This window comes from Dunckerocampus dactyliophorus, chromosome 4, assembly GCF_027744805.1.
Source record: "Dunckerocampus dactyliophorus isolate RoL2022-P2 chromosome 4, RoL_Ddac_1.1, whole genome shotgun sequence".
Classification (NCBI taxonomy): Eukaryota; Metazoa; Chordata; class Actinopteri; order Syngnathiformes; family Syngnathidae; genus Dunckerocampus; species Dunckerocampus dactyliophorus.
In genome coordinates this window covers 3,263,927-3,277,500 of record NC_072822.1, presented here as the reverse complement: position 1 = coordinate 3,277,500, position 13,574 = coordinate 3,263,927, and the positions used below count along the sequence as shown (strand labels likewise).

The following is a 13,574-nucleotide window of genomic DNA, read 5'->3' as shown; positions in this document are numbered from 1 at the left end:
GAGGCGGAGGAGGATAAATCAATAGTGGTCAGCCAGAGAGAGGAAGTGATGCATTAGTGGCAGAAAATTCCACTTAGTGTTTTTTCTTTGTGTGTGTGTGTGTGTGTGTGTGAGAGAGAGATCATGATCATGCACTGCCCATGTGATAGCATTCAATGTGGACCGCTACAATAACACCAGTCATTAGGACATACCCCACTGAGCATGCTGAGAGACAAGCATTCACACTGATGCCCATGTGTGTGCCAAAAAAATGTTGTACATCAATGAGTACATCAAACAGTGCTTTGGTGTGAATACTGAAAAACGAGCATTACTAGCGATGAGAAATGGGCATTCCCGCCTGCGTATGCTGTGCTGGATTAATACATTTTGCTAGCTTAATGCTGAGAGATGAAAGTTGGTAACGATGCTACTCTGGGTCAAAAAATGTGACAAGAATGTTGAGCGATGACACATTCCCACTGATGCTACGGTAGATCAAAATATTGCGTGGATGCTGGGTGACACTGAGTCAAATCAATCAATCTTTGTTAGAAATGTGGCACGGATGCTGGGAGATGACCATTCCCGCCCTGGTAAGAATGCTGATATACAGGCATTCCCTGTGGTATCACTCAAAAATGTTGCAAGAATGCCGAAAGACAGACATTCCCAATGATATCGCTCTGTGTCAAAAAAATGCTGCTTGAATGGCGAGTGACCAGTTTGCCAACTGATGGTTCTACAGGTGCAAACATGGAATTGTGCAAATGCTGAGACTTCAGACGTTGCCACTGATAACGCTCCGGGCAAATAAGATGCTTCTAGAGACTGCTCTTCCCACAAATATCACAATGTGTCAGAAAATGTGGCAAGAGTGCTGATATACAGATATGCCCAGGGATGTCATTCAAATCGTTAAAATAGTTACACCCCTTTTTATTAAACATTTTATTGTGTGAATACCGAGAGACTGATGCGACCCGCGTTCAAAAAGCATTACTGTGTGAATGCTGAGAGACATTCCCAGTCATATCACAATATGTCAAAAAAAACGAAAAAGCATTGAAATAAAGCTGAGATGTACGTAACTACAGGTTTAAAAAAAAAAAAAAAAGGTACTGTGCATATTGTGAGAGACAGACATTACCGTCGGTGTAAATGTAACGAGGTGATGCTGAGAGATGAGCTTTCCACTTGAAAGCTGGAATGCTTCTGCGTGAAGGCTTGAAGGAAAACTGCACTTTTTTTTGGAATTCCGCCCATCATGCACAATCCTAATGCGAGACACGAACACACACGCCTTTCTCTTTTCTGCGCGTTCTAAAAGTTTTAAAAACAGCTAAACAGAGACAGCTAAGAATGCATGTAATGGGATGCACCTGTTCCGCCGATAAAGCCTTCTGAAAAACATCCAAAAAGCGCCAACAACGCTCCATTTACATCATGTGACCTGCATATTAACCAATCTACAGCAACATTGTTGTTATTAACATTGTTACGCTCAAGAACTGGCGTAACAATGGCGTAGTGACACCTCGCCACACCGCACCAGCTAGCCGCTAGCCGGCTACTAGCTTCACCACATTTGCTCACAGCCCGTCAGCGCCGCGCTCACAACAACGCCTCAGGCCGCTACCGCAAGGTAGCCGCCACTGCTGCTGTGTTTTTGAGTTTGAGTTTGGAAAAGCCAACGCTGGGTGTAGGTGTCCCTTTCTATGTTGCTATGGGAACTCAATGTTCCGCTAATGCTTAAAATGACCAAAATGCGAGAAAATACTGTAAGTATTACATGTTTTCATGAAGGTGCCTGCCACTACATGGTCACAGCATGGATATAAAACCATAAGACCTTGTTGGAGGTTGTAATGGCGGGATTTTTCTTTTTAGGTGGAATGGGTGTGCCCCATTACGTGCATTATTAATGAGCTGCCTCTTTTTATCTGTTTTTATATCTTTAGAACGCACAGTGTGTTCACGTCTCACATAAGGATTGCAGATGATGGGCAAAATTCCAAGAAAAGTGCACTTTTCCTTTGAAGAGCATATGAAAGCTCTTTTAAGCAAGTCACATCATATGACTCGATGTACATTTTCAATAATTAAGACGGTTAGTGGAGCCCACAAGCTTGACATTCGCATTAAACTTCTTTTCACAAATTCTCCCCTGTGCCTTATCACGATCACTTCCCGAGTTAAAGACCCAATCAGATCGTCCTTTTAAGCGTCTGTGTGTGTGTGTGTGTGTGTGTGTGTGTGTGCAGCGTGAAAGGTAAGGGAACAATGCTGGAAGTCTACTCAGCATATTGTTTCATGTCCATGCCAAGCGCCGCAGAGCTGCTAGCAGTGAGCGAGAGGTAAGAGTCAGGGCAATTAGGAGTATAGATGCTCTGGATGGCGGCCATGCACACAGCACGGCAGAGCCTACAGCAGAGAGTGGCCTGCATAGAGATGAATCATCCATGCTTATATTGGGGGGCATGAGGTTGCATGTGGAAAAGATAGGATAAAACTCAACAGCTTCTTTTGATGCTCCTTGTCACCGACAGTACAGTTACCTTACTTGCATTCTACTTTTTGGATTTCCTCAAGACCTAAAAGAGATTTAAGAGAAACAAATGTCACTGTGATGCCACAGCCCTTTTAAGCGTGTAATTGCAATAATCAACCTAAGTGAGTGAGTGAGTAGCGTAGCTGGAAGTATAAATATTTCATATCCTGCAAAGCGAGTGAAACGTCAACACTGTTTAATCTTCAATTTGTCATGAAAATCCCATGAATTGAAGTTGAACTACTGGTGATGCTGAAAGCCCTGCTTTAGTCTGGTTAAAGAAGCGATATTATTAATAGCTAACCCTTAAAAAAATAATAACTTTTCTAAAGTTAGTGTGTACCTTTACAACTGTATTTTTGAGGTATTCATTAAAAAAACTGAGTGTTGCATTTGTAAAAACTTGTGAAGTAGCAAAGAACTGCATTGTCCAGTTCAAGAAGGTATATTTGAGTCCCTCCTTTGTTTGTAGAGGCTTACACCCATCCAACGTCCTCCATCCATCTTCTATGCCGCTTATCCTCACTCGAGTCGCGGGAAGTACGCTGTCCCGAAACAAACAAGGAAATGAAAGTCTGCTATTTATGTCTCATGTCCTTTTTTCTGGTTGTATCTACTACATTGGCTAATGCAAATGTAAAGGTGACTATATGGGTGTTATTTCATGTCTGGAGGGCTCTAATCATTTTTATTATTTAGAAGATCAGAAACAGTTTTTCTATGCCATAACTATGAAAATATCCCATTTATTTAATATTGAATCTTACTTCGTGAAAATTCACTTAACCACGATAAACAAAGTGTATTTGTATGACTTCATTGAGCCATTTTTATGCTTTAAAATGATTAATTTGGGCAAAAAATACACACAATTTGCTTAGATATGCATTTTTTTTTTTTTTACTAATAAAAGGCCATAGTCAACTACAAACAGTGATCACTTATTTTTATTATTATTATTATTATTATTATTATTATTATTAGTAGTAGTAGTAGTAGTAGTAGTAGTAGTAGTAGTAGTAGTAGTAGTACAAGTAGTAGTAGTAGTAGTAGTAGTAGCAGTAGTAGTAGTAGTAGTAGTAGTATCTATGTTTGAACTTGTAGTCATTACACATTTTTGCTGTTGCTTTTTAGTTTAATTATAATTTTAGGGCTGCAAATGGCCCTCGGGCCACACTTTGGACACACCTGATATAGCCACGAAACATTGATTGCACGACTGTGTTACTTTGTTGCAAACAGATCGCTTCCTAGTCATTAATCACGTTTAATCTGAAGAGGGAAAACAACCTAAAAAAAAAAAAAAAAAAGCTTTTGTGAAATACTCAAACATGTTGCTTTAAACTTGGAAATGCCAAAAAAAAAAAGTGTAGTTTTGAAGTGGGTGAACTCTGCAGGGCCTGTTGCACATCACCCCTTGCAGGCCCACGTGCAAGTTGTCCTCCCACGATTGAAGATGGGTGTAATGATAGCATGTATGGATAGCAAGGCAAGGGGTGGTTAACTTGTTGATGTCACGCCTCTCAATCAAGACTCCACCAGAGACCCCAGCCCAGCTTGGACTACACGAGCCTTCCTGATCCCTCCCACCACCACCACCACCACCACCACCACTACCATTACCATTACCATTACCGCCATGCAACGTGACTTTAGTGTGTCTACAGGTGCAGCAACAGGGAAATAGCCTGTAGCAAAACGTCGTGCCATTCATCAAACACACACACACACACACACACACACACACACACACACACACACACACACACACACACACACACACACACACACACACACACCGGGGCTTGAAACTCACCCCACGTCTGCAGTCGACCCTCCGCAGATACTCCTCCATGTCGGCCTGCGTCGCCGCGGTACCGCTGCGGAGCTCCACATAGGAGGCTACTGCGGCACGACGAGGCAGTTAGCGCCGTTACTGAGGCTGTCTGCTATTTATTTTTTATTTAGTTTGCTGATCAATTCAAGAGTCCAACCCCCCCTGCTGCGCTCGCACTGCAGCACTCGCTCTGCAGCTGTGTGCGAGAGCTTGGCCACGCCCCTTCTCGGCAGGGTGGGCGGGTGCTTGGATGACAGCACTAGATGAACCGGCGGAAGCATACACACGCGGACTCCGTGAATGTGTTACGCCACTACTAGTTAGAGTAGCTTCCCCACCCCCACATATCAGTCATGTTCAACTAGTACAGTGGTTCTCAGTGATTTTCTGTCATGCCCCTCCTATGGGACAGATATGTTTTTACGCCCCCCCCCCCATTTGAAATACTATCGAGAACGGATATCATCTATTTATTTATCTGTGCTGTAATGACTGAACTCGAAACTGGCATGTTGAGTACGATAAATGTGTACATGTTGGCGGGTCTGCAGTAATACTGAAACCTGCCTCTCACGCCCCCCCTGACAGTTCACCGCGCCCCCCAGGGGTGCCCGCCCCACTATTCCAGAAGCGCTGAACTAGTACAACACTAAATGTTTTGCACTGTAGCTTTAAAAATGACTATTAAAGACTGTTGGGAGGTAAATATTTAAGTGTACAATCATGTATAAAAAAATATACACTCTTGTAATTCTTCCACTCCTGAACACACATAAGGTTGAAAATCTGTCAAAATATGCACCCCCTCCTGTGTTGCCTGTGCTATTATTTTTCTGAAAAATACACCACATGGTGGCGCTGTTATTAAACCCCAGAGTTAGACCCCCCTACGTCGACTTGACTTGCAATTTCTCGCCCAGCTCAACGCGTTGCACTGCAAAACACCGACTGCATCTTTAGTGAGTTTGGCCGAATGACCATGAAATGTGGTACACACCTTTAGGGGACAGACAAGCACATGTGCGTCAAATTTGAGCAAGACAGGTTGAAAAACATGCATGGCCACCATCAGGCAACAAGTGTTTGCCTGGGCGCAGGCGAGACTCAGCAACTAAATGCCCACATGTCATGCATGTCTGTTTTACATGCATGGTAGCATGGATTCCAAATCATTTGGAGTGCAACCCACAGGGGGCACCACAAATTTAGATTCATGTGAAAAAAAAAAAAACTCTGCATGGATCCTTTTTCAGCACCATGGACAGCATCCACGTCTTGCCATCCGCTTTGTTATTTCATTCAAACACTTTTCTAACATGCTACAGTATGTAAGGAGGGTTTTTTGTGCCAAAATTAAACAGATATCATGCCAAATATATTCCTCAATTAGTCCATCAGTCTGGTCAGTTATTATGCAGTCCATCAATAAATTATCCATTCAGTCTGTGAGGTAGTCAAGACAGTTGAGGTGATCTTTCAGTGAGTTAGTCAGTTGTTCTGGAAGTGATAGTATGGCAATGGACGCGGGACACAATGAATGGACAGACTACTAGGTGGAGGAGAATTATACCAGACAACTTTCTATCGAGCTCGTATCATCACATTGGAGAGTTGTTACAGACTTGGCACAAGCAATGTATGATGAGGATTCGGACTTGCAAACAGCACTTATACACTTTCCTTGAACAGGTGTGTTTTCCCTCTTCATTTTTTGCATGTTTGTCACACTTAAATGTTTCAGATCATCAAACAAATTTAAATATTCGTCAATGCTGACGAACACAGCTGAACACAAAATGCAGTTTTTAAATGAAACTTTGTATTATTCAGGGAGAAAAGATATCCAAACCTACATGGCCCTGTGTGAAAAACTGATTAAGTCAGTTATCAATCGGTTAGTCTTTGACTCAGTCAACCAGTGAACTGTCAGTCAGCCAGCCAGGGGCGATTAAGTCAGTCTGTGATTAAATAGGTGAATTGGTCAATTGGTCAATTGATCACTTTTATAGTCACACAATCAGCAAATCATCCATTCCGTCTAAGACAGGGGTAGGGAACCTATGGCTCGGGAGCCAGATGTGGCTCTTCTGGTGGTTGCATCTGGCTCTCTGACTTTAACACAATACTATTTTTTCTGTTGTAATTTTATTTGACAGAAATCACAGTGTTAAAAATAACATTCAAAATATAAAACATCTTTATGCACTTTAATCCATTCATCCATGTTCTACCGCAAGCACAGAAGTCACATTAATGGTAAGAAGTATTTCACAGTATTTATTATTGGTTAGCTTCAATATAACAATGTTATTAAAAAGACTAAATTCAGAGACTTATTATAATCTAAAATTGTTGGTCATGCTTAATAATGCACACATTTAGTTGTATTGTCAGTTGTTGTTAGTTGTACATGGCTCTCACGGAAATACATTTTAAAATATGTGGCTTTCTTGGCTCTCTTAGCAAAAAAGGTTCCCGACCCCTGGTCTAAGAGCTAGTAAACTAGTCAACTGGTCGGCCAAGTTTCCAGTCAGTCAGTCGGTCAGTCGACAAGGACAAGTCAATGGGTCAATTAATTTGGTCAGTTTGTTAGTCAGACAATGAATCAGTCTGTTGGTCGATGAGGTCGTCATGTATTCAATCAGCCAGTCATTATTACTCAGTCGCCTATCCATAAGTTAGTCAATCTGTCCATTTAGTCAGTTGGTCAACAGGTCTGCTCATATACGGTCAGTCAGCCCATCACTGAGTCACTCAGTTGACGATTCAAGAGTCTGTCAATATAGTCAGTCAATAAGACTCAGTTAATCAGTCAGTATGTGACTGAGTCATCCAGTCATCACTCAGCCAGTCTGTCTATGAGTTAGTCAATCAGTCAGCGAGTTAGTCAACCAACAAGACAGCCGGTCAAATTGAGCCAGTTAACCAATCAGTCAGCCAATGAGTCCGTCAGTCTGTTGTTTGATGAGTTATGTGTATATTTAGTCAGTGAGTCATTAATGAGGCAGCCAGTCATTACTCAGTCGGTCTGTCTGTGAGTTAGTCCATCAGTCAGCAGAGGCAGTCAGTCAGTCACTCAGTTGATAATTCAAGAGTCTGTCAATTGAGTCGTGCATTCAATCAAACAGTCAGTCAGTGACCGAGTCGGTCAATGAGTCACTCGGTCATCAGTCAGCCAACATAAAAGACTGTCACAAATTCAAGCAGCTCACGATATAATAGAGACTAATAAACCATCAACACGTCTCTTCTACGCTCTTTTACGGTAGACCTGAGAGCCACATTTCCTCCTTAAAAATAATTCCCTGTTCTACCACTAAGTCTCAGGACAGCTGCTTCTCCCAGTTTATTTTTCCACTGAAAACAATAGGCCTCACTAATTGATTTTAATGGCTCTCTCCGCGACGATGCACCCCTTATGAGTTGGAGAGAGGTCTTTAAGATTATTATTATCACTATAATTGCCATTACCCCCTCACTTTCCCTTTGCAAATGGGAGGCAGAGGAAGAATATCTTTGCCCTTAAGCTGAACACATCATTATTACTAGAGACAGGAAATAAACACACGACCATCACTGACACACACACACACACACACACACACACACACACTCCACCTTTGTAGACCCCCTCCTGGCGACCCTTATTCCCTCCGCCGCCCCCTGCATGCGGCCCGCCGCTTGTAATTTATGCAAAATTAATTGATACATCTTTTATAATTGATGTGCTGTAAACTTAATGAGTAATTTATGTAATTAGTCAATTAGGGATAATTCCAGCATATGTTCCGTATGCCCAGAAGGTGTGCTTTACAACTAGATATTTGTCCAGGAGTTTGGCGCGGGCGAAAGCCGCCGCACGCTACTTAATTAATTTTGTTATGCAGATCTGCTGCCTCGGTGTCTATTTAACAGCCCCCTTTGTGAAAACAGATTTAATATTGATCTTTCCCGGGCGTTTAAAGAGCATCCTTTCATACTCACGTCGGCCTCGGAGGGCCGCAAAGTAAAAATGTTCCCAGCACCGAGATATGCAGAGAAATCAAAACAAAAAAACATGCCCCTCCTTTATGAGGCGTGCATCCATTATAATAATCAAAGTGGCGCTAAAAATTGCACCAGCGTCTTTAAAATATGCCATAGTTGACCTTTTGAGTGGGTTTGGAGGACTAACAGGAGAGATGCAACGGCTAATTAATTGACACAGGTTTGAATATTCATACCTAATACAGCAAGCTTGCCCTTAATTACATTGTTGGACTTCTCTCCGAGGAGGCGAACTCACCAAAGGCTTAATTATTGTAATGTATTCGAGGGTGGGGACGGGGTGGCCCATCGGGGCACGGGAGAAGACGTGAGCTGTCAAGGACCCAGCCGTGACACCTGGCCAGAAGAAGGACGTACAGGAAGGGGGCGGAGCTTTCAGGGTTCTGCATTGAGAGCAGGCGTGAAGTTTGTTTACATCCTTGTTGGATTCACGGGAGAGTGTTTGAACAGACAGACAGCCGCTGGACCTTCCCTCTCAGCAATTAATCAACAGCAGTGCTCCTCTGTCTCTTTGTGTGTGTGTGTGTGTGTGTATATCCACGTGTGCGTGTGTGAAAGAGTAGCGCACTGATGATTGTGCGCAAAGGAAGACATGATTTATTGTTTGCAAAGTCGGAAAGTGCAGTGAGGCACATTTAAGTGAGGCCGCAGTTGAATGTTCATTACCAAAAATAAACTAAGATCGCATTTCAACTGACATTCCATCCAAAGACTAAATCAAAAATATACATTTTCATGTTTTTTTCCAAATACGAGAGGCGTATGAAAAATGTGGTCTTTAGACAGACAATGATGAACAGCTTTTTGACTGACACTGAAAGTTTCTCGTTTACGTTTACCATTATGGTTCTAGTTTGCATCACCACCAGCTAACAAATTGAACATGTGATGGTGTACTTAATACTGTGGCTGCTGAGTGTACTGTAGGGGTCAGGGGTCAACCATCGAGGAGAAGTTACAGGCCAGTGATAAGAAGAACAGCTCAAACTTCACATTCTATGCTCAATCCATAGTTCTTACTAACATACAGTGAGGATACCCTTGTACATAATGAGTGTTTGTACTTCTACCACTGAACTGCTGCACAATTATTTTTCTGACAAATTCACCACATGTTGGCGCCGTTATTAACACATAGCTTGACATTTTGCACACAGCCCTACAAAAACAAACAACAAAAAAAATGCTTGTAATGTAACTTTAGGGCGTCACTGCGGAATTTCGTATGCTCCTTTAAGCGCCTGTGCGTAAAATTTCATCAAGATTGTTTGAAAAACACGGCCGCCCTCGAGCAAAACGTCTTTGCGGCTAATAGTTAGCTTTTTATTTAAGGTAATATCCATCCATCCATCCATCTTCTATGCCGCTTATCCTCACGCGGGTATGCTGGAGCCTACCCCAGCTGACATTGGGGCGAGAGGCAGGGTACACCCTCGACCGGTGGCCAACCAAGTGCAGATTTAAGGTAATATATCACCACCGATTAGTGGGCAAACTAAGTGAGAACAGACCAAAGAAACAGTAAGAACATCACACTCACGCTGAAGAGAGATGATGGCAGCATCATGCTTTGGGCTTGAGGAGGAACTTGATGAAGATCAACTTGATAAAAGCTGAAGACGAAGAGCCTGACGATGACAAATATTCAAATCAGCAAAAAGGAAGAACATTTTAAACGGTTTTGAATGGCCTGACCTAAGCCCAAACCTAAAACCAATGCTTGTGGGGTGCCCAGCAGGGGGGCTCGCACACAGGAGATGCCGCTGCAGTTGGACACATTTGGAGCACCTGGAAGAGTGGAAAGTCCAGTTTTTAATATATATTTGACCACAATAAATACAGTTTAATTATAGAAATGATAATGTAGGTCACAGATTGCTAATGTTCTTCTATTTTTTTTTTTACATCACAAATCCTGATTAACAGCTCAATTTATACAACAACTCTATTTACTATCAGTCTGTTTTCGTATCTGCATCATTTTTTTCTTCATTTTTATTCATAAGTCTCTCTCTCCCTCTCTCTCTCTCTCTCTCCCCCCCCTCCCACACACACACCAAAACCCCCTCTTGCGTGTCGTATTTAAGTGTCTGGATAATAGCAGCGTCAGAGACCTGCGGGGGTCTCACAAAAAAAACGGTGCTCGGGTGGGCAACATCGCGCATGAGGAGAGGAGCGAGGCAGAGAGAGAAAAAGAAAGAGAAAGAGAGAGAGATGAAACTTCAGCAGCTACAGCCGGCAAAGTGAGTCTTGGCAACTTTTACGCACACAACCACCCAGCATCTCCAGCAGGAAGACCAGTCAAAGGGACTTTTTCCACGTGATGTATCGCTTCTTCTGAATCTGACAGCAGTGGGAAGTATATTTTTAAAGGTTGCAGCTTAAAAGAGAGCGCAGGCTGATGGGGAATATGCTCGCATAGACTTGCATCACAAGTGGAGTTTTTTCATTGAAAGAGCGTAAGAAAAAGGAAAAGTCATGCCACGACCAGGCAAGAACTCCTACAGTGACCAGAAGCCTCCATATTCCTACATTTCCCTCACAGCCATGGCCATCCAGAATTCCCAAGACAAGATGCTCCCTCTGAGTGACATCTACAAGTTCATCATGGACCGTTTCCCTTACTACAGAGACAACACGCAGCGGTGGCAGAACTCCCTCCGCCACAACCTCTCCTTCAACGACTGCTTCATCAAGATCCCCCGGCGGCCCGACCAGCCGGGGAAGGGCAGCTTCTGGGCTCTGCACCCGGACTGCGGGGACATGTTTGAGAACGGGAGCTTCCTGAGGAGACGGAAGCGCTTCAAGGTGCTCCGTGCCGAGCACATGGCTTGCAAAAGTTCCCCCATGATGCACTACTTCCACCATCACCACCACCACCTCCATGCGGGGGGCAAGCTGGGTGCCGCAGCACCTGGGCATCAGGAGCCCGCGGTCGGCCAGGTGAGCGCCGTGGGCCGCCTGCCTCCCCATTTCCAAAGCTACGGAGGCATCACTTGCTCCCAGCCGGGTGGCTTTAAGCACCCGTTTGCCATCGAGAACATCATCAGCCGGGACTACAAGGGCGTGATGGCGAGTGGGCTCCCCCTCACCTCGGTCATGCACCACCTGGGTTACCCGGTGCCACCGCAGCTGATGACTTCCATGTGGCCCCACGTTGGGATGCTGTCAGAGTCCGTAGGGGGTGTGCCTCTGCCCCCGTCTCCAGAGTATTCACCCTTCGGAGGCCCAGCCAAGAATCTGTACCACCACAGTGCCACGGGGCCCATGCTACCTGCGGTGCCGTTGCCCATAAAGCCCACCCCGTCTGTGGGTCCAGTGCACGGTTTGAGTGGGATGCAGCCCGGCCCGGCGCAGCTGTGCACCCCGGCCTCCTCCTCCTCTCATCCGGTGATGGAGAAAGGCGATGCGATGGAGGGGAAAGGCAGCCTCCTCCACCCTGCGGCCCTCCTGCTGTCTTAATGTGGACCGCACAGAAGAGAAGCAGCATAAAAAAGGAGGAAAGTTGATTAAAAATATGATGTCACGTCATCTTTCATCTTTCTTTGCACACTTTATTTGTGAGGGTATTACCGATGAAATCCAATCACACTTGCTGAACCCAAAGAAATAGGAGAAACAACCTTTTTCCCCCCCAAACCTCTTTGCGTGCTTTTTATTTTTTTGCATTTCACCATTTTAATTGAAATCAACTGCAGTATGCTTGACTTAGTTCGATATGTCTTTCTATTTTCTGTTTTTCACCTTATTAGGCCTTGTTGCACTTTTTTTAAATGTGCTTTGCTCTATTAGTGCATCAAAAATGTCTTTATCTGAAGATTTATAAAGAAACAACAATTACTGGGTGTCTTCTGAATGGCTTCATTCATTGTACTTGCAAATTTGCTCATTCACGTTTGTGCATGTAGAAAACATATTTTATTTCACTCCACTCAGGCGTTACAGTGAGGAATTAGTTGGAGGCTCTAAAAATGGTGATATATTTACAAAAAGATTGATATAATTGTGGGGTAAATAAGGCATATTTTGCATCGAAATAGAAAATGCTAGTAGGTTGTGGGTGGACAAGACTATTTATTTCAACTGTATAAATATCTATCACATTTTATGGAGCTTTCGCATTTCAAACACATGAAACAGTAAAGGTAAAAATGTGATTTCTCCTGTTACGTGACTTTATCACCCGTCACTGTCCTTAGATTCTTATTTCAGCATAAGCGGTGTGAGAAAAATGGACTTTCAAATGTGACGAGGGTGTCACTGTTTGAGTCGTGACCCCTCCCTGCATGTAAAAGTGTGGCCAACACGACATAAATCACATGCGGGCCGGACGTTTGAGCTGATGCATGATGTCCCTCTCAGACGGATAAGGACTTCAAAAAGGGGGTGACGGGATCAAGTTTGACTCTTTTGTTTTGCGGCGTTTAAACGGCGGCTTTGAAGCTTTTCCTCTCCAGCAGCACAAAGCGCCAGGTTGAGTCCACCGGTGAGAGTGACTTATATTCAGCCCCCCCCACACTCTACTCTGCTTAGCATCCCAAAGGCTCCTGAAGCAGACACCATTGTCGCACCAGCCTCTGAACAAATAATTGAGATGCACCAGCAGAGAGGAGGCGTGGGAGTGGAAAAAAAATGGAAAAGCAATCGGTGGTTTGTTACCAACAAGCAGGAACCCGCACGGCCCTGCATCACTCTGTTCCTCACAAGGACTTATCTCAAGCTATCGTCTGAAACTCTTCACACACGTAAGAATGACAAAAGCATGACAAAAGTGTATGTACCTGCAGGTGTGTGTGTGTGTGTGTGTGTGTGTGTGTGTGTGTGTGTGTGTTAATTCCCTGATCAGCAGGCTTGAGTGTCTCTAACAACCCTCACCGCATTAGTGTGGAATTAAATGCCACTAATTAAGACGCAGTAAGAGGAGTAATAATGCAGAATTATTGCCCAACATGGAGTCACAATATTGTATGAGGGTCCTGAAATTGTAAGCTGGGAAATTTTAGGTACACTATCTCACCAAAGTGAGTAGAACCCCCAATTTGATATCTTCCAAAGGGTCAATACTACTGGGAGTAAAGCAAGGTGTCATTTACTGTCCGCTGAAAATGAGCCAACACATTGTCTAAAGGGCTGCATGAGTGCTGCCGTGCGGTTCAC

At 43.8% G+C, this 13,574-nt stretch overlaps 2 protein-coding genes across 4 annotated transcripts in view; one reads left to right on the top strand and one right to left on the bottom strand.

Moving 5' to 3' along the window:
- LOC129180415 (protein prune homolog 2-like) overlaps positions 1–4,580 on the bottom strand; it is a 42,267-nt gene extending 37,687 nt beyond the window's left edge. For all 3 annotated transcript variants that reach the window (XM_054774878.1, XM_054774879.1, XM_054774880.1), the window contains exon 1: positions 4,350–4,580. In XM_054774878.1, the coding sequence (XP_054630853.1) occupies positions 4,350–4,388 (39 nt within the window). In that variant the 5' untranslated portion in view covers positions 4,389–4,580. The remainder of the gene's footprint in view (positions 1–4,349) is intronic.
- Positions 4,581–10,676: 6,096 nt separating this feature from the next.
- On the top strand, positions 10,677–11,879 carry foxb2 (forkhead box B2). Its single transcript, XM_054774883.1, has one exon. The coding sequence runs from the start codon at positions 10,896–10,898 to the stop codon at positions 11,877–11,879; it is 984 nt and encodes a 327-aa protein (XP_054630858.1). The 5' UTR covers positions 10,677–10,895.
- The last annotated feature ends 1,695 nt before the right edge of the window (positions 11,880–13,574 follow it).